The 27951-nt window shown below is 34.8% G+C and overlaps 1 protein-coding gene across 1 annotated transcript in view; it reads left to right on the top strand.

The window, feature by feature from the left end:
- The window catches only part of LOC145691840 (latrophilin-like protein LAT-2), a 324510-nt gene that overhangs the window by 241269 nt on the left and 55290 nt on the right, over nt 1–27951 (top strand). Inside the window, exon 5 of the mRNA XM_081767156.1 lies at nt 27748–27871. Within this exon, the coding sequence (XP_081623282.1) occupies nt 27748–27871 (124 nt within the window). The remainder of the gene's footprint in view (nt 1–27747; nt 27872–27951) is intronic.

Below are 27951 nucleotides of genomic sequence, written 5' to 3' on the forward strand. Positions count from 1 at the left end.
CTTCTATTAGAAGAGTAAAAGTGATGCATATAACATTACAACTCACAAGTAATACGTCCCAAGTGTAACACTCTAATTTTAAAAAAAAATAGGCAGGTAGATACTACACATAAAACAAACGAATACGTGTTTTTTCTGCGGAAAAGTGGTTTTAGGGAGGGGCAACAGCCCCTACTCAAAATTTTGAAAGTTGACGCCCGAAAGGCAAGAAGAAGTGGACCGAAGGGAACGAAATTGTGCACAGATATTGCAGACTTAAAATGAGGGAATACGTGTTTCGTATTTTCCTGAAAAAAATGGTTACGTGGGGCACAGACCCCTTCCAAACCTTTGATCACGAAATATCAAAAGTACTTATAACAGTATTGTAATGCGCCCCTATTCTCTATCTGTTCGGGATGCATTACATATTACGTATTTCTTATATTATTTTTTATTTGTTCAATTTTATCTGTTTAATGTTTAATACTTTTAGTTTGAATTTAATGTAGGTAATAAGTCCGGTAATCTGTACCTGAAGATATTTTCAGTAAAAAGAAAACGAAGAAGAAAAATTGAATTGATAGATGTACTTCTATGAGATTCTATTTTGCGATTTTATCAAACGATTCTTTTTGTGTTTTAAATATTGGCGAATATAAGCGGTAAGATTACGAATCGATTAAATACTATTTTAAAATAATTAATTAAGTAACATTCGTGCTTTGGAGTGAAATTAGACATTCCAGCGTTTGCAGAATAAGAAGAAATTTTATATTACAAGGTAACCATAGGATTATAGAATAATTTCGAAACCAGGAGGTTAAGATGAAAACGATGCTGCTCTAAAAGTTTTAGGTTGGGAGAGTATAACGAGATACTTTGTATCGGCTCATAATTACATATATCTCGGGCAGAAAGTGCTTTTACACAAGCACTATACCTGTTATAATGTTAATCAAAATAATAAAAGAAGAATGTTTTAATATATAAAATATATACATTATTGTCAAGTCGGTTGCTATGTCGTTGTTGATAGATACTCAGTTAACATGTTGGATTGCAAGTCGGTTGGTGTGAATATACATTAAAAAGGAGTCAAAGAATAAATTATTTAACATTCATCATGGACTTGTAATTTCATTAGAAAAGGTGAGCATATTAGTGAATATAATTTCAGAAGATATTTTAAAGTGAAAACGATTATTGCCACTGAACCAATATAACTGAACCAGGGTTAACGACTACCTTTGGTGAGTCGTTGTAAAATTTTTGGTTTACCTCACCCGGGATTCTTGTAAATTCATATCCCGAAGTATAAGTAAGGGTGAATTTACCTTAGTAAGAAGGTTCATGAATACGAACTCAACTATTCTTAGAAGTGGTAGAGTAATTACAAGAAAAATCATGATTGATGAGACAGTAGGGAATGAAACTGTTGATGATGCTAACAACGGGCAGAATATAACTCCTATTGCACCCGGAATGTTGACATTAGAAGACCGAATTCTACTAGCATTACAGCGACAGGAACAACGACTAGAACAAAACTTAACTCAGATATCCAAAGAGTCCAAAGAATTAAAACAATTGGTACAGCAAAAATCCGAAGAGTTGAATGGACGATTAGAAACACAATATGAAGAATTGGGTAGGCAGTTAGAACAAATAGATAAAAAGTCCGAAGAAGCGAAACAATCTGTAATACAAGCTGTGACAGACATCACGTTACAATTCGACGAGAAGTTAAAAAGATTATCTGAAGATTGCAAGGATAATTACAATCATGTAATTCAAGAAGTTAATATTGTAAAAAAAGATTTTGAAGTAATAGAATCTTCTGTTCGTCAGCAAAAGATTCAGGTGACAGATAATTCTAACCAAATACGTGCAAATGCACAATTGATATCTACCTTACAGGAAGAAATTAAGACGTTACAGATTAAAGACAATGCATATGACAACAACATGGTTAATGATCGTTTGGGGTTCCCTCATTCACAAGAGATGACCTCGCATTCACCCGAAGCAGATCGACAAGGACCTTGCGCTATCTCTTCTTCAAGTAACTCATCCGATGAGGATATTATTTTGGAAAGAATTCAACCAAGAAATACAGATGGGCGGAAAAGAGATGATGGAACCACACATAACGCAGTAGGTAGAAATTTTCACTCAACACGAACACGAAACGGTGAAAGAAATGTAAAGTTAAGTGTAAAAATGAGCGAAATACGTGCTATGAGTAAGTTTAGTGGTAGATGTAATGAAAATGCTACTTCTTTTCTAGAAAAATTTCAGGACGAATGCAGTATAATGTGTATAGATAAATCTCAATATATGAAACTAATCCCTCATTTATTACTTCCACCGTGTTCTTTATGGTTTAAGGCAGTACGTGAACACGTCAACACATATGAGGAATTCAAGGCAGCGCTGATTGCAAATTATGAGAATGACTTTTTACTTGCAAACAGAGACGCTACGATTAGAAATCAACCTTTTAATCCTCGCTTGCACAAATCTGTTGTCGATTTTGTTGTGAATACGTATAATGAATTAAAAACCGTAAATCCACTACAATCTGAATCTAGAGTGATCGCATCTATTCGAAATTTACTACCGTTTAAATTACAACAAATCCTGTTTTCTACGCAATGCATGAGTTTTAATCATCTATTGATGCTTGTTCAATGTTATGAAACTCAATATCAGGCACAGAATCATCAAGCGGGAGTAGGCAAAATTAAAAATAATTCAGATAACTTTAGATCAGTACCAGTCCGGAATCTAAATATCCGTAATGTAGACGATACGGAACATAACCTAAATCGAGTAAATTTAAACAATCAGAACAATCAGAGTAGGCAAAGATATGATGGGAACACACCTAACCTAACTAATCGTGACCATAATTATGTCAGACCATTTAACCAAAGTAGACTCAAAAACAGACGAAGTACATGGCGAAATTCTAGAAATACTGTAAACTACATTGATAGACGTAACCGTAGTTCAAGAGATGGCACTTCGTATCAAAATCAAAATAATGACACAATTCCTGTACAGAATAATAATGCGGGATATAATCTTGATTGTGCGGTACAATGTACTTTATTAGAACCATATACAAGTACGAATCTAAACTGATTGCAGTTGATGTGGTAGGGGTTAAACCCATATCAGCTATTGATTCTTATGAATATTTATGTGTGAAAATAAATTTAATTTCTTCTTTTCGTTCACTTGAACATAGATTATTATATCTACCTTTGGTGAATCGTTATGTTGTTATTGATTAAAAACAAAGGTTATTTATATTATATTGATTTATGTTGAAACTTTATTGTCAAAGATTATATTCAGTAGAAGGTTCATTCTGTTAAGCTAATTATCCGACGACTGTACTCATGTGTAACCTTATATGATATTTGGATAAGATTCTTTTGTATCATGACGCCTTGTTGATATGATGTATACTTTAAAATACCATCTTACGTAATTGTTATATAATGCGCCCTGGAAGGAGCAAACATCTTTTCTTCCCATGACCGTTTTTAATGATGAATGAAATCGTTGATCATTGTAATTTGTGTTTTAAAATATAATTATCTCTTACACTTTTGATTTCGCATCCTTCGTTGATCGTTTTAGTAAGCGACGACATTTTTAATGATAAAAATAATAATAATGGAATAAAAGTTTTATTGTAAATGTATTTATATGAAGGAAACTTAATGAAGTGATATATGAGGGACGATCAAAATGTAAAGAATAGCACTATTCTTATGTCATTATTATAAATGGACCATATTATAAACGGACCAGTGGTTCTTAAATATAAAAGTTAAGCTCCATTGTAACTTTTATATGTAGTCCCTTTATCGGGCGACATTTTATATAACGAGATACTTTGTATCGGCTCATAATTACATATATCTCGGGCAGAAAGTGCTTTTACACAAGCACTATACCTGTTATAATGTTAATCAAAATAATAAAAGAAGAATGTTTTAATATATAAAATATATACATTATTGTCAAGTCGGTTGCTATGTCGTTGTTGATAGATACTCAGTTAACATGTTGGATTGCAAGTCGGTTGGTGTGAATATACATTAAAAAGGAGTCAAAGAATAAATCATTTAACATTCATCATGGACTTGTAATTTCATTAGAAAAGGTGAGCATATTAGTGAATATAATTTCAGAAGATATTTTAAAGTGAAAACGATTATTGCCACTGAACCAATATAACTGAACCAGGGTTAACGACTACCTTTGGTGAGTCGTTGTAAGAGATCTATCTCTCTCTCCCATATTATTTTGCCACCAGGAATAACCAACATTATGAATTTCTGAACATAATAAATATCTTGACAAACCTTATCCAAATTTCATGTATCCTCTTAAACAATCAATTTATAATATTCAGGCCGTTTTAGCTGTAGAATACGTACTTCAAAAATTTTCAAATACAAGACAAAATATGCATCTACTATATTTTAACATAATATACATCATAGATATGTGTTTTACATTTTATATTATGTTCAATCATCCATCTGAGAGATGTAGGATGTTATCTGTTATTTGATCAACCTGGTGTCTACATATTGAAGATGTCTTCTGTATAACCGGTACTGCTGCCATTGCTAATGATTAAAATGAAGGAAAAAATAAATATTAGACAATTATATGATGCACTAAAGCAAAATAATGTAAACATAGGAAATATAAGCATTGCTACGAAGAAACATGGAACGGAAATGAAGTGAATGTATAACTACGGAAGTTTAAATGATATAAAATAATTTAAATAGTAATAAAAAAATATAAAATAAGTTTGATAATAATAATAATAATATCTAATGTAAAAAAAAAATAAATAAATGTGGTACTTACCGACAACAGGGCATCATCATAATCATCTATAACGAAGATATCCAGAAACTCTAAAAATAACTATTTAGACTAGAACAACAATAAAATATAGAATATCAGCTAAAATATGTAAACACAAGTATATCTATGTATGAAGTTTTACTATTTATCTTACGCCTAACATTTCCAAAATAGTACTCTGAATTAAATACAATACTTACCTGTTAACAAATGGTCTTCAATATTACGATGTTATGACAAGTATTATGTTATGTATGATTTGTGGTATTCTCGGGTTTCGATACCAATCAGAATACAAAATGTAAATTGAAGAATTGTATACTCGAACTTTCATTTGTATATTCCTAGAAAGTCATGATTAAAGGTTTTCTGTATTTATTAATTATTTACATCTGTATTTTTTTTTTAAATTATGAAAATACGTGAGGATTACACATAAGTCTCACCTCGCGTTGTGATTTGTATTTTTGCTTCCATGTACTCACATCATTACCGCGAACCAAGAATTTTCCCCATTTTAGGAAAATGGGGTGGCGTATCCACTGGGCCACAGATGCTCACTTCTTCGCGGATGGAGACTAAGCCCGAAGAACGACACTGCATCTTCAATTTTGACATTTGCGCATACCTGCGATATCGGCAGCTGAAGGTTAAATACTTGTGATTGGGTTGCAAATATGATGGATCCAGAAAACACCATACGGATTGACGCGCGTCTGCACCACACAAGTAAGACATCGGATGCTTGCCAGAGCAGGAGTATTACAGTATGTCAGATGTGTGTAAAGAACATGAAGAATTGCAACGAAACTTTGAGTAGGGATAATACGCAAAAAATAAGTAAATACGTTTTTTATTTTCTGCGGAAGAACGGTTTTAGGGACAAAAGCCCCCATCCAAAAGTTTGAAACTTGAGGCCCGAAAGGTCACAAGAAATGAACCAAAGTGAATGAAATTGTGCAGAGATATTGTAGACATAAAATGAGGGAATATTGGTTTCGTATTTTCCTGAAAAAAAAAAAAAAAGGTTTGGGTGGGACACAGACCACTACAAAACTTTGATCGTGAAATATTAAAAGTGCTAATAAAAGCATGTCAGAAGTGCTTAAAGAACATGAAAAATTGGAACGACACATTGTGTAGGAACAATACGCAAAAACTAAACGAATGCGAGTTTATTTTCTGAAGAAAAACGGTTTTAAGGGACAAAATCCCCCACCCAAATTTTAAAATTTGAGGCCTGAAAGGCAAGAAGAAATCTTTGAGATTTACGTCCCACGGTTATGCCGGTTAGGCTAAAGGAGACGGTGATGATTAGAGATGAGTGAAATGGTGGAATGAAGAAAGTGGGAGGAAGCGGGAGAACCCCGAGAAAACCCACGAGCACGGTGTTTGTCCACCACAAAGTTCACTTGGCGGGGGCTGGGATCGAACCCGGGACCCCAAGCACCAGAGGTGAACGCTCTACCACTGAGCCACCGCTCAATTATTTCTACATGTCACAAATTTCACACACTCCTTCATTGTGTTAATGAGGGCTTAACTTACATGGCATCGGAAGTGCCACTCTTTATCTAAGAGACCTCCAAAATTATAGATTCGACACTAATGTAGGTCTTTTTTTATAATTTTGATGTCAGCCCCTTTCATTCCTCCTAGGACAGCAAACGGATACTGCCACCGCTAGGACTAAATTTGGTCTTAAATGGCATTAAAATTTCTACCAATCAGGGCCGGCGCGAGGGGGGGTCGAGCCGTGCCACCGCCCAGGGCGGCACGTCTAGTGGGCGGCAAAATTTGAAAAAGAAAATAATACTATTAAAATATAAGGCTTCGTAATAGTCCCACATGGAAAAATAAAATTGTGTTCCCTGAGAATGTAATTAAACTTACTTCACTCACATCCAGGAAAATACTCACTCAGGAAATTCAGAGCATTCTCCCTCATTTCCAATTATCAAACTACTAGCCACAGGTATCTCGTTCAAGATTTCCCTTGCAGCGGCGTAGATAAGATTTTCAGCTAGGGTGGATAAGATTGTCAAGTGCCTTTTATATTTTTCTATTCAGCAATATTCTAACGCTCCACTCCAAGTACGCAAAATGTACACTCCCATTTGAGACAGGCCGTTCTAGCCTACAGCACCTAGAGACATTTAGGTTCTAGAAGCGAGTTTTTAACCAATTTACAAATTGTTCATTATCGTATCTTATCAACAATGTTATATATATAAAATGTTTTTTTTTATATCTAAGCAATACAGGTTTGACAGCGTCATGGCCGAACACATTAAAAGAACAATGGGAGGACAAAATAAATACCACCATTGGTAAGGAAAAGATATCCAAAAAAATTTTATTCCAATTCTTAGTAAGTAAATTGAAAGTAAAATACTGTTTATGTTAAGAGCTGCAACATATTATATTATAATGCTAGACAATACACCAGATATTTCTGGTACAGAGCAAAGGATTGTTCGTTTTGTACAAATTACATACAGTAATGGAGAATGGCTTGTAAAAATTTGTGAACACTTTCTTGGTTTCGTACCAGGAAAAGACATCACTGGTCTAGAACTAACAGAAGTAATAATTAAACAGCTAAAAGAAATGAACTTCTATCGAAGACATGAAGGGCCAAAGATGTGACAATAGTTCCAATATGAAAAGCAAAAATAAATTCCCAAGCCTTCTATGTTCCTTTACTAAGCTTTGTCGTTAACAATGCGGTCACAACATCTCAGTCCACCGTTTTATTTTTTTGTATAGTTTTAAAAAAGTTTATGACTTTTTCTTGCGTCAGTTCAACGTTGGGAACATGTTAAAGGAACATATTAGCAGCTTCACTTTAAAACCATTCAGCACCACAAGATGGGAGAGCCGAGTTGATGCTCTGACTCCACTTAGATATCAAATAGAGGTTTATGATACATTAGTTTAAATAAGTATCGACAATAGAATAAATAGAATGAGTTTAAATAAGTATCGACAATAGAATAAATAGAATGATCGCCCATGATGCTCTGTGTATAGCAAACCAACTGCGTGGCTTTACTTACTTTTGCTCACTCGTTATCTGGTATGACTTTTCACTCCACATAAACATAGTAAACAAAAGTACCGGTATCCATGTGTTGGGTGCAGTCGCGTTTCTTCAAAATATATCTAAGTGCTTTGGGAGAAGCAGAAATTATGCAAAGTTCAACTTTACTTAGTTGATGCGATGGAGTTGGCATCAGCAGTAGATATGGATGACCCACGGATAGGTAATGCAGTGCAAGCTCGAAGTCGAAAGATGAAGAGACGATTTCAGTACGAGTCAGAGGATGAAGCTATTGAAGATCCGCATAACAAAATACAAGATCGATTTTTATTACAAACTTCTAGACGTGATTGTGAAAGCTTTAAGAGAAAGGTTTGAACAACTTAAACATCACTGCGAGTATTTCGATTTTCTTTACGATATAAGTAATCTGAACGATATGCCACCTGAACTTTTGTCTGAAAAGTGCCTGCACTTTAATACGCTAAGAATCAAAAGATATTAACCCCAGTGATTTGAAAGACGAACTGAAACTATTAATCGCTATAATGAAGCCTAAAAGTTCACCAAAAGATACTAAAATTAGGCCTAATTAAGGAATATGACTTTGCTCCCTATGTCAGTGTTGCAGTTATGATTTTGTTTACCTTACCAGTAATCGTGGCAAGTTGAGAAAGAAATTTTTCGAAACTTACTCTAAGCTTATTAAAAACTATCTACGTTCTTCCATATCTCAAACACGTTTAATCTAGTGATAGTTAATCACGTTTGGTCTAGTTAAACAATCACGTTTGGTCTAGTGATAATATCAATGGAACATTAATTGGCTGAAACATTGGACTACGTGAAAGAGATAAAGGAATTTGCTCATATCAAAGCAAGAAAAGTTTTTTTTTAATTAAAGTATGTTAAATTTGTGTACTTCTATTGTGTTTTAGTACATAATAAGTCTTAAACTAATTACTTACTTTTGCCGTAATATTTGATTCACTATATTATCTTTTTGCCCCATACTATATTGGAAACATCTTTTGATATAAAATAAACTTAAAAATTAAAATTCTTAGTCGGACTAAAGCATATATTTAAAAAAAAATCAGTATGCCCTGCTGTATATCACGTACAGCGAAATCAAGCATACTGAATATTGTGACATGTGTATGGAGTCGTTTAAATATTACGTAAGCACTCGAGAGAGGTAGTTCAATTTTTTGTTTAATTTTCCTTTTCATTTGTGTTTTTAAATATGGTATCTTACTTTTCTTAATACCTGAACGTTTTCTGTCAAAATAAGGTTTGCGGATTAAAGGGGCGGCATTTGAAAGTACCGCCCAGGGCGGCAAAACTGCTAGCGCCGGCCCTGCTACCAATTAATTTAGCGAACAGTGCTGCATTTAGAAGCTCGGCGTCCCTACGCACTTTTGCTCTCGGCGCCCCCAATAACTACATATTTCTCCGCCCCTTGATCCCTAACTTACAAATAAAACTTAATTCGAATATGCTTAATTAGTGAATTTAGTGCAGTTAAATACCACTCACTAGATGCTACAGCTACAACTACGTAACAAAAAATAAATGGGAAACATGTTCTGAATTATTTTAAGATTTCTTACGCTATCATTAAATATATTAGAATAGTAAAAGAGGATTGCTTATGAAATAGTATATTTGCTCTCGATTTTTTTAACTTTTTCATACGAAGAAAATTAAAATTTTAAACTTTGCGCTCTTCAAATATGTTGCCCTCTAGGCACGGGCCTAGTTGGACTAATGGGAAATGCGGCACTGAAAACTTACGCTTCGGCTCTAATATCGTTTTTTTTTTTTTTTTTTTTGTCGCTGCGTAACCACCCTGGGTGCTAATGGGAGCTTAATTGGACTTGAATTGAAAGTAGAACTGTTTACCTAAGCGACCACGAAACTATGGATTCGATACTAATATCGATCCTTTTCTAGCATTTTTGATATGTATCCCGACAGTACTCTTTCCCAGATTGTAAGAAATATGGTTAAAATTGCTCTAGACATATCAGAATTATGTCGAAACACACACATACATCCACTTTCATATATATAAATACAGAGTGAGCGAGCGAGAAAGTGAGAGAGAGCGACCAAAGGCATCACCACTTCCACATTGCAAAAGCATATATCAGGTATTGAATTGAAAATCTAGCTATGTAAAGACCTTCTGCTGTGGCATGCTTCATAAGGACAATTCCAGTCTGCTCACGTGACCTTTGGGGTTCATGAATTTCTTGCGAGCGTTCCGACTTTGGATTCTCTGTTTATACCCTCTTTTAATGCCTCGGATATTTTTTCAAGAATATCAATGACATGCTGTAATACGAATGTTGAGAAGTAACCTCTATATGACAAATAGCTGCAAATAAATACACTACATAATTTATTTATTGCGATGATATTATTTTCTTAATTTGAATTTAACATTCACATATATCATAGAATACCAACGTACTGTGAACACCTGTTATATTTTAAACATAATAATCACTATGTTCTGCAATGATTATGTTATATATATACAACTGACGTATTTTAATGTAATTATTTTATATAATTTTTCATGCATTGCGGAAAATAGAATTTCATAAAAAAAAACTTTGACTCAGATGTGAATCGAACCCTCAACCTTAAGATTTGAAATCCAACGGCGTACCAGTGAGCTAACACACGCGCTCTTCGAAGAATACTTCTAGCGATATATAGCTGTATTTAAGATAATAATTACATCCATATCCACTGCAAACGCTGTTTTTGTTCTACTTTAACTTTTATTTTAGTACCCAGGAGAGAATAATATTCTACGTCTTAACTTTCACCATTCTTTTACATATGGAAAGATTCGTTTACGTATCTAAATATTCCATTAAGTATGGAGAGCAAAATGACAAACAAGCATGAGCTGACATTAATACAAAGTTTCGAAATATTGTATCATTAAGTATTTCAATCAATGTTGCTTTTTTATATATAATTGGTAACAAGTCTTATTATATTTAAAAGAAGAAAAACAGATCTGCAAGATTTTTCCCGATTGCAAAGGTTGGCTTCGAGGTTCGAACCTGGTTTACTTTTTCCCGAAGATACCCGAAGTTGGACTTAGAAAATTTTTGCCTCGAAACAGCAATAAAGAATGCGCTCAACCTTTTTGAGACAAGGTGTACATAGCATTCGGCCAAATCTTCAGTATCTCACTTTGATTTCTCTTACTGAGACGAATTTTAACTTTCAATACCCTTTAGTTAGTACAGTTTCCATTTAGAGGAACAAATAATACAGCATTATTGATAGAAAGCTGCTTATCTGTAGAAGCGAAAGTAAAAGTGAAATGGGTGTGTGGGTATATATGTATGGAATGGGTTGGCATCGGACACAAAAAAGGTATGTAGTTTATTTAAGTTCTGAAATGAAACTTTAGATAACAGGTTAAGCCTTTTTGGTATGTGTCATTGCGTTGCGTTGCATGGGAAAGTTGTATTTTTCCAGTTTACACGAAAGTTTAAAAAATAATGTTTCTTACCATTGTCTTCCCCTAACCCGCTTATTTTACAACTCCAATCTGGAATATCGTACATTTCCTTAAAAGAATTTCCTTCGACTGACGCAAAATGTTCCCTTTTCTTATCAACTTTTCCTAGCTTGTTGGGTGGCCAATTCCTTAAAAGAATTTCCTTCGACTGACACAAAATTTTCCCTTTTCTTATCAATCTTTTCCTAGCTTGTTTGGTGGCCAATTCCTTAAAAGAATTTCCTTCGACTGACGCAAACCTTTTCCTTTTCTGATCAATTTTTTTCCTAGCTTGTTGAGTGGCCAATTCCCTAAAAGAATTTCCTTCGACTGACGCAAAATTTTCCCTTTTCGGATCACTTTTTTCCTAGCTTGGTGGGTGGCCAATTCCTTAAAAGAATTTCCTTCGACTGACACAAAATTTTCCCTTTTCTTATCAATCTTTTCCTAGCTTGTTTGGTGGCCAATTACTTAAAAGAATTTCCTTCGACTGACACAAAATTTTCCCTTTTCTTATCAATTTTTTCCTAGTTTTTTTAGGTGGCCAATTCCTATGACAGAAGTTATGGGATAAGATTAATTAACCTATATTAAAGGAAATGTCAACCACATTTGTTTGATTCATTTGTTTTTTGCTTCTATTTTTTCTTTTACTTTTCTATTCACTTATTTTTACAAAAAAAGAAAAAAAAAACACAAATACACTCAGTCAACAATGGGTTTAAATTATACTACTTTTAACAAACACACTACTCCTATTGTATCAGTTTATTTTTGAAGAGCAAATAAAAATTTATGCATTTATGTTTGGCAAACAGTCAGCGCGAGAATTTTCTTAGATTTTCACGTTTCATCACAAAACTCCTTTTTTCCTCTTTTCGTTAAACTTACCTACGAAATTTCCCTTGACTAGAGAAATTTCATTCAAACTACGAACACTGATCGGGACGCGAACATACCCTACATTTTTTAAAAACCGTTTAAAATTAAATTGACTTGAATCGACTTTGGTTTTTCTCTTTTTAGATTGATACTATAGGCGTATCCTAAGAAGAGGAAGAGTGTTCAAATATACAGTACCTTTTAAATATTTCCATAAATATTTCTCGTGGCAAGAACGAGTTTTTCAACTAGTAATATTACAAAAATGAAATCGGCCTGCATAATCACACACACACACACACACACACACACACAATGAACGCTATCTTTAACAGTGTTTCTTTCAGAAACAATGTTCCGGGAGGGGGGGCACACTTAGTATTCGGGAGGCACTACTGATACTATTTTATTTATTATTATATTATAGAGGTACTGTTTTGGTCTACTCCGGGGGCAATGCCCCTACAAAAAAAAAAAAAAAAAAGGTCTGGAGAAACACTGGTTCTTAATCTGATTTTTTTGCTTTTATTAAGACGTGTATACTACGGGGCGAAATTGGTTCAAAATTTATGACAAAAATAGAATATTTCAAACCCTCTCAAACTAGGAATATGACCCTCTGTATACATATTTCTCAATAAACACTCAGCTATTTTCTATTACACAATCAGTTATATTTTCCTAGCAGTTCCAAACACGTGTAATTTAAACCCTCGTATATACTAAAATATCCAGAAACTTTTTTCTTTTTTTAAAAAAAAAAAAATTTTGATGGTGGTGGTGTTTTAATAAAGAAAATCGAGTAGAAATTGGAAAAATTTGCTTATTGTATTTACACAGTACGCGCGACAACGAAAGTTCTGAGTGAAAGTCGAGTCCTTAAAACCAGAAAATAATTCATTACTATTATAATTATAAAAAGTTTTGAGGTCTGTGTGCCATACTAAACAAACTAGTGTCTCATATAAATTCAATTCAAATGGTAATTATATGAGTTATTAATTAAACTGACTTGACACAGACTTCAAATACTTTTAATGATAGTAGTAATAAATTATTATTATTATTATTAGTAGTAGTAGTAGTATTACTAGCGCTTTTATTATTTTGTGATTCTGTTGAAGTCGTTTAATATTGTTTTTTAAAGGAAACAATTCCTTTGTTATCTGATTTTTAGTGCATTTTTCAAGTCGGCTATTTCTATCTTAAATTTATTCAATTTTTTCCACTTTTCGTTACTCCAGTAGTTCAGATGCTACCTAAACTAAGGGTAGGACATTATAGTCTTGTATAATAGCTCTGTCTACAAAACATACTTGACCATATACAAGGTATATGCATATATTGTTCACTATGCTTGTTCAACAAGGAAAACATCACAATAAAGTTACTAAATTGAAAGTGTTAATAAGGGATCTCCCTAAAATGTTAAAAAAAATGAACAGAACTCGTGAAAACTAGACAAAAATATGAAAATTTGAGCCAAAATATTAAATTGTGTGGTGGGTGAGATAATATCGAAACCAAATAACATGTTACACGGGAAAACAACGACAGGCTGTTTACAATTTAATCTCTGACATACAATATACTACTAAGGTACGAGCAACACTTGCTAGGTAAGAATAATTAGGTAAATTTTACAAATTAAATTAAGGAAGTTACTCTCAAAAAATGGAGTCTCTGGAAAGAAAATGACAATGTTCAAATTGATAATCGGTAACAGCTAATTTTTGATAATTACTATTGATAGAGAATGCAACTATAACTACACATTGGCTTTATCTCATTATACAGTCCACCTAAATTTGTGCTCACATACTAAAACAACAAATACACAGGTGATGTGTATAGTGCCAAACTATCTAACCGAGATCCCCAACAGTTCTAATCCAATGGTTTTGTTCTCAACTCGTGTGTGACGTAACATAAGAAACGTCGAATGATCATGTGTGTCCAAAACTTCACAGTAGAACTTTACCAAATACAAAGTCATCCCTCATGTCCCAACAGAGAAAAGGATATGACATCTGCAGATTCTTCAATATGGCAGGAACAAACCCTATTCCAAAGCTGGAAAAGAATTTCAAGTTTCATAGCTCTCCAAAGCTTGATTTTAATACACCATGTAGAATCGAAGTGTGGGCTGCTGTCAAAACACATAACGTTGCATGACTTGTGAAACACACTAGCAAAGAGCAGAGTGTTAGAGAACACAAAATTAAATCAATGACCGAAAATAACGCAGAAAATGCTGAATTCACGTAGTTTAATAAGTAAGAAATACAATAGTAGCAATTAAGGGAAAATAAAGGTATTTTTTGTATAAGGAAGATAGGTACTGTCCTAAAATTTGCTTTTGTATTTTACAATTAATTGAATTCTTCTTAATTTCAATAACAAAGAATTACTGAAATTCAGTAAGCTTAATTAAAAAAAATGAAAAGGAAACTGCGTGTTTATTCTTGATGTGTCGTCGTTGAATTGGTGTTACTCCAAGCGACGACGAACTTCAGGATAAATGACCAAACGCTCTGATGTTGAAGACGGCTAGGCTTCCATATCCAGCTAGACTGTTGAACATGGTAAGGATGAAATTGATGAATAAAAATTCTCCATTCCTTAGCTCGAAGCCCAGGGGCTATTCATACAATAGCTTGAAAAACTGAGAAAAAGAAAATACACTTACTTAGAAACAATATTCTTGAATTCAGCATGTAGCTGCTATCAGTGAGTTACTTTAAGTAATGATTTTTAAGTTTGGTCCAAATCGTTTCCTGAGGTATTCCATGTTTGGTAATGTTGAACATTTCTTATAGACCACACATCTAATAATCCATTTATGTCATCATGATTATTGGACACTCAAATGTCTGCAGTTTACGGCAAGTCCTGAAAACAAATACAGTAAAAGCTGTCAACTTGGCCTGGTTCGTCTTGAACCTGCATTTTCCCATAAGACATTCGTTACTTACTGCCTGTCTTGGAAGTTGGTCAAATTGAAACAATGTTTACCCTATGATGATGATAATAAATTTACCTGCGTATCTTGATCACGCAAAATGCCGTTTTGTAATTTTTCAAAACTTTTTCGTATTCCCATATGAGAGACATATGTTCTGTACTTGTGACTTGAGACAAAGAAGCATGGATTCCCACGATTTGTTCTTGGAGGTTAATGACCAGAAAATTACCTTGATAAAGGAATGGTGAAGGGAGATGTGAGTATAGAAAAGCACATACAGGAATTCCTGAAATGAATGTACGTATTTGTTTACCCTGTCTGTTTTGGTAAAACCATTAGCTACATTAGCTCGTTTTTAGTACAGTATATTGTTATGATTAATTTACATACATTATTTTAAAGTAGGTTTTGTGCCATTGCTTATTAAAATTATATAATCAAGTAATATTAGAAATCCTATTCTAGAAATACAATAATCACACTTATTTCCTGTAAGTCAGCCACCTGTCTAAGTTGGCCACTTTTCAATGGAATCTATGGTTTCCAACATAGACAGGTTTCACTGTATCAGTATATTTAACAGTATCTAGTAAGTATTAATTTTCAAAAATTCTTAATCTGTTGCCCATGAGCTAATGAGAAAAAGAAGAAAACAGTAAGAAACAAAGTACAGCTATCATCTTTTGGAAAGTCTAAAGCCGGACAGAGTTATTGAACATGTGGAGATCGTCGGCTCCTCATACCCAAATTTGTACATAGAACATTTTATTAAAAAACAATAAAAATAAATACATGCATTCATTAACGAAAAAGTTCAAACAGAAATTACACGAAACAAAAAACTTGTTCTGTCAGCTCGTTGAACAGAAATTATGAAGCACTCAACCGTTGCAAAACAATAAACAACGTCATTCGGTGGTAATTTCACTGGCAATAAGAAAAAAAATTATGTCGATAGAAATTATGTCTTCTAGAACTATAGAATAAGCTGATGGTTAAAGGTACAAATCATGTGTCGAAAGTTAGAAATGTCATTCACATACTTTGTAAGTGTTTTGGATATATTGAGTCCCGTTATAGCCTATAATGCGTATCTTTTAGGTGTAATTCAAGACCCTTAAACTGATGTTAAAATTCGAGACATTCCGCCTAATTCGGGACAGGTAGCAAAATTATGGATCAGAGCAAAGAAGCTTAAGCTACTGGTCTCCATGTTTCATACAGTTCTGATTTAAATATGACAAAATCCAAATAAATCATGTTTAAACTAAATTGCAACTATTCCCAGATTAATGGAAATAGTAAACACCGTACAGCCACCCAAAGGCATATATTTATAATGAGTTTTGCCTTGGAAACAAATTATATTCTTTTCCCCCTCTCTTCTTATACCACGGTCTTTATATAATCCAAGTGCCGCTGGGAACAATTTCAAAACAAAATTTTTCATTCATTTTTTTGATACTTTTTTTAACTGGCTTTTTCTTGTTCAACCATTTTGAACGAAAGAATAGCACGGGAAAATTAATTCAGTTCACCATTGATGAGAACAAGAAATATTAATGACTTTAAATAAACTTTTTTCCGTTTAATGAATTTTATTTTTACCGTTATTACTAATATTTTTAATTGTTCCCAATATGCAATACTTGAGGGCTTGCATTAACTAAATTAGATACAGAATTGTTTCTTCTTCTTCTTCTTCTTCATTAACAATAAACGGCAGTTTGCAGTTTGAAACATTTTATAGTTTAAACTATTGCAATATTCATATTCATAGGTATACGTTGATGATGCTAGCATTGAACTATTTATGTCAGTTAATATTAATTCTCAAATAAGCAAACAATAAAATCTTGCTATTTTATACTAAAAACAAACAAACAATTTTCTTTCAGAATACGAAAGCATTACCAAATCGCCATACATAAAAAGTACATAATGCATATTACACATATTGATATGCATTATTATTATTATTATTATTATTATTATTATTATTATTATTATTAGAGGAAAGTAGATAAATATGGAATAGAGGTATAAATATGGAATACCTGAATATTGGCTCTAGTAAGTGTCTCCATCTATCGCAAGTGTTGTCAACTAGCACCCGACAGCCAGTCATGACTTGTGAGTCAGTTTACAAAGTGAATGCATGTCTTAGAGAAGCAGAGAAAAACAAAAAAGGGTTTTCAGCGTTTCAAAAATTTCTGGAGGTATGTTGTTTGGCTTTTAAATCTGTAGTTATGTTATTAATTAGATTATATTAAATATGTGTTTTGAAATGTGCCCATTCCGAGGTATTATTTGGCGGTAGCATTTTTTATTCGCGGCATAGAATCAAGGTGTTAACAATGGGTGAAACAAAATATGGCGGAGCAACAAATATGGAATACCAAAGTAGAGATAAATATGGAATAGTATTCCATATTTGTAGACTCAAAAATATTTCTTTTTATTTTCTTTGTAGATGAGTCTTCCGGCTACAAAAGGAAAGAAAACCGGCAAGAGAAGGCAGACATGGCACATTGAAGATATGCAACGTGCCGTCACCGCCGTACAAGCGAAAAGAATGGGGTTTCTGAAAGCATCAAAATATTTTAATGTGCCACGTTCAACGCTGTTTCGTCACTGCCATGAGACACGCGATACAGGTGAAATGAAAAAGTGCCCTCTGGGAAGAAGAACTATTCTCCCAGAAGAACTATTCTCCTAGAAGAACTTGAAAATAAGCTCGTGGAGTACATTATTACCATGGAAAAAATGCTTTTCGGGTTAACACGTAAAGATATTCGAAACATGGCGTATCAACTTGCCAAACGTAATAACATTAAGCATCACTTTGAAGCGTTAGGCACAGCAGGAAAAGGATGGCTGAAATTGTTCCTGAAGCGACACCGTGATAAGATTTCTATACGAAGGCCTACAGGAACGTCTGCTGCAAGAGTTAAAGGATTTAACAAATCCAACGTCAGCAAGTTCTTCGCAATCCTTAGTGAAGAAATGGAGAAGACCAATTACTCGCGAGACATGATCTTTAATGTTGACGAGACGGGTTTATCCATTGTTCCAACAAGAATACCGCAAATAATAGCTCAAAAGGGAAAAAGGCAAATTGGTACACTTACCTCTGCTGAAAGAGGAACTCTGATCACAATTGTGGTTTGCAACAGTGCAGGTGGGACATACATTCCTCCAATGATTATTTTTCCCAGAAAAAATATGAACCCACAACTTACAAGAGAGGCACCACCAGGCTCCATATTTACGTGTCATCCATCCAGACGAATTAATTTTCCCTCAGGTTTCGCCATTTTTTGGAGAAAGTCAAACCATCAGCTGAGAATCCAGCACTTCTGATTCTAGATGGCCACCACAGTCACACTAAAAATATTGAAGTCATTCAGCTGGCTTGCGAAAACCACGTTACTATTGTCTGTTTGCCTCCGCATTGCACCCACAAACTCCAGCCTCTGGATAAAACATTTATGGGCGCTTTAAAGGCATATTATAGCGAAGAAGTTCGAGTGTCGCTCAGAGTTAATACTCGTCCGTTGACACATTTTGAGTTAAGTGAGCTATTTGGAAAAGCATATTTGAAAGCGCAAACAGGCGCAGTAGCCGTCAACGGTTTCCGGGCGACAGGGATATATCCACTGAATTCCAAGATATTTGACGACCATGAATTCATTGTTCAAGAGTCGCAGGAAACCCCAGGAAAGAGTTCCACTTGTGTGAGATATTCGGACGTTGGTAATGATGAATCCATGACAGCTGTGCCAAGTAGATCGACAGCAAATGAGGAGACAAGAGAAGATATTCATCTCACCGTTCCAGAGGAGCCTTCTTGTGAAATATCACACCAAACGCCGAACCCTTTAGTAACACCTGTTGACATTTCGCCAGTACCACAGTTCCGGAGAAAAGAGTTCCAATCGCAAAAGAAAACCTGGTTCATCCCTTGTACTAACTTCGTCCCCATACAAAAACGCTTTGTCACGACCCGAAGTTTACCCATCAACCAGCAAGAAGCACGGCACCAAAAGGGCAACTTCATCTTCTCAAGGCTAACGTCAAAGGCAACTGAAGCTTTAGAGGCGTCCAGTGAAGAGTGATTCAACTTCTGAGAGTGACGATTCTGAGGACAGTTTATACAGTGTTCACGATACCTCATCAGATGGTGAGTTAGACTATCCCAATGAGAATCCTGCCTCTGCAGATGCCGAGTGTATGTTTTGTAATGGTCGTTTTTCGGAGGATTGTAGAGGCGAAAAGTGGGTCCAGTGCGTGATATGTGAAGGATGGGAACACGAAGAATGTGTAGGATATGGCGGGGGAGTGAATTATTTGCATGTGTGCACTTCTTGCAAATAACGTGTGTCATTCTTGGGCCAACCTCTGAACTTGCTTTCGAGCTCTTTTTTATTTGTGGGCCCTCAATTTTAGGTAGCTACACTTTTTTTATATTACTCATATGTAGTCCCAAACCATGCAGGACTTGTAGACTATTTGTTAATAAAACATTTTTCTATAGTTTTGAATCAATAATTGAAAATAACTTAATTGTAATTACTTTTATGTTACATAGGAGCAAGTATTCCATATTTGTTGCCCTTTTCTATAATGGACACATTTCTTATGTTTATATGATTGTTCAATTTTTCCTATATCCTTACGTTGTCACAGGATATATCGTTGGGACGTTACAAGTTAATTATGTAAGTTTATGGCGCTGCTGGCAATTTATATATTTCATTGTATATTAACTAGATATAAATAAAAATGTAAATGGTTGTCTACTTTCCTCTATTATTATTATTATTACATTTGTGCAGTATGTAGGAAAATATGTGTCTTGACAGTATGTGATTCTAGAATTACAGGCTGTAGGAAATGTACCAATAAAGTGCGTATTCATAAGGAAATAAAAAGTCTTTTACGGAATTGCATTTTCTGATTGTGTTTATGAGTCAACAAATGCTGTATATATATTAAAATAATAATAATAATAATAATAATAATAATAATAATAATAATAATAATAATAATAATTAGCAAAAACGAAGTAAATAAGGATGAAACTCAAACGCTGTTATGTAATAGTACAGTAATAAACTGGAAAATGTGTGCATCCAGTTAGGCAAATAAAAGCAACAAAGTAGATTACATTTTCTGCTCTTTTAAATAGTTTATCTAGTTGACGTGGCTTATCGTATTTTACGGACTAGAAGAGACACTTTTTTCTCCGAAAAAATGCCTCTAAAATTCAGGTGCGTCCTACACTCGAAATTAATATAAAAATGTCCAGTGTTTGTTTTAAAATTCCCGCCAGTCTTAAAAATGGCTATATATTCGATGCTGCGGGAAACCTATTTCTATCTGGCACAGTGTTGCCAACAAGTTAATACAAAAATCGCTACATAGGAGATGAAATGACTCCAATTTTGGGTGAAAAGTCGCTAGAAAATGTATATATATATTCAAGCCATACTATATATGTTACAAGAACGTATATAAGACTCATATATAACTAACACTAATTTCACTTTTATTTACTTTTAATTTTATGATCAATTTTGCTTCAACGAAATCAAAAATGAGTTTAGAAAAACGAACAAAATTAAAGGTCTAGAGAAAAAAAAACTTACATGCTTCACTTCTACTCACGCTTCTACAGATAATCTGTTTTTGCTATCGGTAGTGTATTATTTGTGCTCTGTAAACTAAAGGACATTAAAAAAGCTGGAGTTAGTTCCCGTTAGAAGGTAAGAGATAACACTAATCAAAGAGGGAATATAGAGATAAGTATTATGTACTCGTCAACACCTGCACTGATTCAAATATGCAAAAGAAAAATACACATATATCTGAAATGATTCGAGTTAATAATATTTATTTTAGGACAAGTTGTTCACAGCACAAAAGTCGCTAGATTTGTAAGTAAGTCGCCAAATCATCATTCCAAAATCACTAAAAAGTCGCTAATCGGAAAAATTATTTTTTGTCACTATCCTGGAAGGCGAATCCCCTAGATTTAGTGACTTTTCCCCCAAATTGCAACACTGATCTGGCAATATAGGATTCAACTGGCAGCAGCAGTGCACCGATGCGAGGAACAAGAGTTGCGGGGATTCACAAGCTTGCTAACACTGTATCCCTCCCTCCCCACCATCACAAACCCAGAACCACAGACTAGAATATACAGACCGTAAACTCTGCGAAACGGTACTTTTTTAATTTAAAATTGTTTAAAAATTAAGGTGCGCCTTAAAGTCAGTAGCGTCTTATAATCCGTAAAATATGATACTTCTTATAATTATTTTCTCTCAAATTCTATTATATAAACATTTTTTGCTATAAGTATTAAAGAAGATCCACAAATCATATCAGACGAAATTTTTTTTAGGGTGCTAGCACACACTTACTTCCTTGTGAGTTTACCTCTGTTCCCGCATAATGGTTAGTTATCCCTTCAAAGTAATTAGTTTTTACTACCTCCATTAGTTGGTTATTTCTAACGAAGAATATTAGAAAAATATGCTGTTTATAATGTAAAACAATACAATGTTTTTAATAGTACAATTTATATATAGGCTATTATATACAGCATTTTTGAAACAGCAGCGCAAAATATTACAAACTTACGACACAAAGACATAAAACAAATATAATTGATATCAGAAACAGTACAGAGTAACTTACCATTAAATAAGTTCTGATTGTTGTTTTAAAGATTTTTCAATAAAACTTTAAAAATAAGTTTTTACATTTCTTTCTTACTTCTATTTAACAAGGAAATGACATAACTACACTGAGTTTGCATTAAATATATAATTATAATATAAAAAAAAACTACTGTCCAGGGAGTAATATATAGGCTATAAACTATTTTTGTTAGAACACAAGCACCTCATCCAGTTCCTTTCCAGGTGGTAAAGTGCCAAGTATCGACGAGACGTTATCACGTTGAATAGAAACAGCTATGAACTTATAAGAAAAGATGTGGAGCGAACTTCGCCGGAAACGCAAGAAATGCGTCTTCCTACCCCCCTAATGAATTCAAGACTTCTTGCACCCCTAGTACCACTAGTCTCAATAGCAATTGGAGTGAAAACAAAATTTTCGAGAAGGTTGTTGTATTTTCTTTGCTTTTCAGCTTCTCTGCAATTAGCCACAGCTTCAGCGTTCATTACTGACAGAGGGAGATTTGAATGAGCGTGTGTATCAGTGTATGTGAAGTCCCACAATAAACATTTACCTCTCATCCATAGAACCAGTGTCATCCCATCGGATCGCTTTCCATCCGAACAACAGCAATCAAAAGGTTCCCGTATTGAAGGAATCCCAGCAGTGTTAAGGGTTCGTAATATTATATTATTAACGGAGGAGTGTCGCGTGTGTCTACCAGCGCTCTTCATGCAGGAAAGGCCATGCAGGCCACGTTGGTTAAACTGATCTCCACAAGCTGGACAGCGATGAGGCTCATAAACAACTAAACCTAATCGTAAGGCAACAGCAATTCGAAAGCTTTCATTTGATAAATGAAGACCTAAAGGTGGGGAGGGTATTGCCATGAATCATGCATTCACTTCAGAAGATGAGTTAGCAAGGAGCCTGGCTTTATCTTCCGGAGCAACAGCAGATTGTAACACATGATTATATAAGTGAGATGCAATTGGTGTACACCAAGATAACTGATAGCAGTTTTTGATAATTTCTCAGAGATTAATATCTCCTAAACTTGTCTTGAACTGAACCATCTAGGTCCAAACAATAAGCCTGTGGAAGGAGGGCTTCGATTAAACGCAGAGATACGTGATAAGACGCTAATAATGTAGTAATCGCCTTATCCACAGCTCGTCGAATACCAAGACCGTCCAAGTCAATAGGTAAACATGTTTGCGTACAATAGTCGTCATTTAAGGAACAATTCAGAATAGATTCAAGACCCGTATTCAGGATAGTATCATATTTTTCTAGCAAACAAGTCTCATGCCAGGATTGATGAAGATGCCCGTAAAAGGAAAAAGACTGAATGGGCTGAAATAGAGGAAAATCGAGATAAGAACAATTCTAAATTAGATATTTTATTCAATAGCACGTTAGTGAGTGCTTCCGAGGTGAAAGCAGCATCTAGAAGGCAAGCTTTCTGAATGGTTAGAGAACGTATACCTTGTGTTGCCTCATTAAATCTTCTAAATATTTCATTGAATGTTGTTTCATCTGATCAAAGACAACCAACCTCGCATTTATAAAAGTTAAGATGTAAGCCAAAAATTGATGCCTTCTTATTTATTTCTATTAAGGATGAAAGAACCACCTCCTTTCACCACCAATTGTGTTATCGTCTAACAAGGCAGGGTACCCAGGTGTAACACGCCGATTGTGATAAGATTGCACAGACATAAACAACATCGAAAAAGAAGCTACACATATTTTTTTTATATAGGCCAACAAGCACATTGAAAGGGTCAAATAGGGTTATAAAAATGGGGTCAAAATGAGATTATGTAGAATATAGCGAGAACGAGAAGAGATATCGGAAAAGGTTAAATGTACGAAATACTACCCATAGTCGACGCAATTCAATGAGGTAGAACGCACCCATTAGGGGAGAGCAGAACATCCGAAAATGGACCAATCACGTGTACAACATTGTCACAATGTGTTATGGAAATGAGCGAAAAAGGTGATAAGGAGCAGAAAGAAAGAAGAAACGAAAACAGAAAATACGTGTTTTTACTTTGGGTGCATATGTTGCCCGTATGTGAAAGAGACGCAGATTTATCTCAATGCCCGAAGATGGGATAACACGCAGGAAAGATGCAAACGCCGTTCATATAGACAACCAGCGAGAGAGCACTGCGCGATGGGTTGCATATACCACATAATGAGAACAACGATGAGATGGATGTTGGAAACGAAAATGTGTGTAGGCAGTAGTAACACAGAAAGAAAATTGTTATTATTACTGTTATGTTGTACGCGTATTTTCGTAGTGATATAATGTTGATACTCATGTGTGGTACTGATATTAATGTTGCTGTTTCTTACGTATGTGGACCACCTGCTATTACATTCTACTGGGCCATGAATTTTTGTTCCCATTACCCGATATATGCAACCCACTTCCCAGTACTGTCTCGCTGGCTGCCTATACGAACGGAGTTTGCATCCTTCCAGCGTGTTATCCCATCTTCGTGCATTGAGATAAATCTGCGTTTTTTTTTTTCGCATGTGGGTGATGTATGCACCTAAAGCAAAAACACGTATCTTCTTTTTTCGTTTCTTCTTTCTTCCTGCTCCTCATTACCCTTTTCGCTCATTTCCATAACACATTGTGACAATGTTTTACACGTGATTGGTCCATTTCCGGATGTTCTGCTCTCTCCTAATGGGTGCGTTCTATCTCATTAAATTACGTCGACTACGGGTAGTATTTCGTACATTTAACCTTTTCCGATATCTCTTCACGTTCTCGCTATATTCCACATAATCTCATTTTGACCCCATTTTTATAACCCTATTTGACCCTTTCAATGCGCTTGTTGGCCTATATAAAAAATATGTCGCTTGTTTTTCGATGTTGTTTATGTCTGTGCAATCTTATCACAATCGGTGTGTTACCCTGGGTACCTTGCCTTGTAAGTACCAAATGTTTAACCCTTTGGGGATCCTGGCATTTTGGGCTATTTTTTAGACTTTCAGTCAAGCAGCTACTGCATCGTCACTATTTATCCTAGGATCATGGTTATACCTCATTCTCTTCAGAATCGAGCTGGCTTTCAAATGGTACTACATGCATACCCATACCATATACCAGGAGAGAGAGAATTGATGTCGAAGGGAAAATTTTGAGGGGATTTTTTTTTGTCCAACTTTGGGCCCCCCTGCCCCCTTCCTGTGTAAACGTAGAGACCTCCAAAAAATCTGATAAATAGTACTTGGCAAACTAAATGTGTGTTCCAAATTTCAGGGTTCTATCTTGAATAGTAAGGGCGGGAGAAATTTTATCAAAAATTCCCACAATGCCTCAAATTACCACAAAACACTATGATCTCAGGGAAAAAATTTCCTGAGACATTCCTAACTACCCTAGGGTCATGTTTCGCCCATCATTCTCTTCAGAACAGAACTGCCTTTCAGACGGTATGACTCACGTGTCTATATCATGTATGTAAAGGGGGAAAATCCCGAAGAAAGTGATTTTTTGGGTCTAAAAATTCCTTTTTTCAACTTTTGCTCCTCTGGACCCCCCTGTTTTTACGCAGAAATCGGAAAAAAATTCTGGTAAGTACTACTCGGTGGACTGAATGTTTGTGCAAAATTTCAATCTTCTACGTGAAAAAATAGGCCCGCCAGAAAAAATTTCCCTACCATGCCCCACTTTTAAACTATACAGAAGTATATTTGGATAAAAATTCACTGAGACGGCCCTAATTACCCTAGAATAATAATTCGACCGTCGTTCTCTTCAGAATAGAACTGCCTTTCAGACGGTATGACTCACGTGTCCCCATCATGTATGTGAGGCGAGAAAATCCTGAAAAACGGGATTTTTTGGGTAAAAATATCCCTTTTTTCAACCCTTTGCCCCTCTGGTTTCCCCCCTGTTTTAGCACTGACATCGGAACAAAAAATCTGCTAAATACTACTCGGTGGACTAAATGTTTGTGCAAAATTTCAATCTTCTACGTAAAAAAAGAAGCCCGCCAAAAAATAATGAATATAGGGTTCATAAGGGAAAATTTCTATTTCAAAATTATGACGTCATCACCTCCTATGTCTGGACGTAGGACGGTCTGAAACCATACGTAATGTCTTCTACAATGTATTTGGACTTGAAAAACAAAAAAAACCGGACAAAAAAGCTCAAATAGAAGAGAAATAACGCAATGTACGATGAAAAATGCGTATCGTACAAAATGTACGATAAGATCCCCAAAGGGTTAATTCGGTGTCCAGTGATTTAACTAAAGAGTGAATAGTTATAGCGAAAAATGCTGGGTCCAGAGGATCACTTTGTTGCATACTTCTCTGAGAAAAATAGTATTTCCGTCGAAACAGAGATCACTGGGTTGATCATAGCATTCATAAACACTCGGATAAATTGAAGGAAAATCATTCATCACTGCGGGAAGCATAGGATCACGGCGATGCTCATTAAATGCGTTACTAAAATTCAATTTAACGACCGCCTTAGTAGCACTGTGAGTAGAAGAGAAATAAACTCGAATTGCTTGAACAGCATCCTCGGCACCATTAGGAACATAAACACCAACCTGATGAGGGGATTAAAAAAATCTTAAGTGGCTCGCGTATTCTAAAGCATACAATTTTTGCCGATATTCTGCGCCAAACAGTTTCAACCGCTATGGGCTAAACATCATCATCTTTTTTCTCAGCGTTGTAAGTTTGGCATCGAAAAACAGCAGGCGAACTTAGGTACATTTTGCCAGCCTTGGAATTTCGAAACAAAACTATGCCAATCGTTTGTGTTACGTTTGTACAGGAATTTACAGCAAAAAGTTTCGTTTGTATAACTTCCGGTACAAAGCTATAAGAGTTTTAAAGTGGGGGGCTGTGGAAACTAATCAATCTAATTAAATTAAATAGATCAGAAAATGATTTTAGGAGTTTTTCCTTCGATTCCAGTATTTGACAAGAAAGGTTTTAAGAATAGAAGGACGAAACCCATCTAGACCTTCCGCGCTGCCTGAGAAAGGAGTTAATTGCGCTTTGAACCTCCATAGTCCAATACATGTGACTTTAAAAGAAGTTAGGGAGCTTTCATTTCTGTAAAAAGAAGTTAGGGAGCTTTCTTAATATAAGTAATAAACAAAACAAAAATAAAAATATAACAGGCTCAGTCTGTTTGTTCTCTTCGCAATCTATTAGCGTTATCTATAGTAGAAGTTTGCAGCTATCATAAAGAATAAGGACGCAAGATTCCTCCACCTAGTAATATATGGAAGAAAAACAATACTATGCTATGCAGAGTAAGCATACACAACTTTTTCACGAAACGGAGAGGTGGTGGATATTAACGTAAAACGAAATTAAATAATGCTTGAGTGATTGCCGTGCAGTGGCACTGTCAGCTTTAATTTTTGGGGGGAGGAACAAAGAGGCAGAAGTTTTTTGGGGGGGACAGGTATTTTTTGTTTACCCAAAATAATAGTTTTATATTATTTGACCCGCATTATAACACGTCATGTCTGGGAAGGGAACACTATATCACCAGGAGAGAGACATCCGCCTTCTTACCCCTGTAGCATCGTCACTGCTACTATTTTTCGCCCTCTGATCTACATTCAGACAAGGAATTCAATTCATTGTCAAGTAAGTTAATAATTTCTGTTTATATTTCACATTTTTTGTGTTTCAAATTTTGTACATCCAATTTCTTAACTTTGTTGTAATGTTGTATATTTCCAGGACATGGATTAAAGGATGTTTCTCGCTGTCATGTATGTTAGGCATTACCTGGATCTTTGGATTTGCTTACACTGAAGTTACTGATATGTTTGCTTATATTTTTACAGTTTTAAATGGCTCTCAAGTAAGTAGTTTAATATATTTTCAATTTTTGACATTGATTCATACGAAAACAAAATACAGTAGATTAAGCTTAATCGGAGC

Source organism: Thermobia domestica, chromosome 8, assembly GCF_964235325.1.
Source record: "Thermobia domestica chromosome 8, izTheDome1.hap1.1, whole genome shotgun sequence".
NCBI classification, from domain to species: domain Eukaryota; kingdom Metazoa; phylum Arthropoda; class Insecta; order Zygentoma; family Lepismatidae; genus Thermobia; species Thermobia domestica.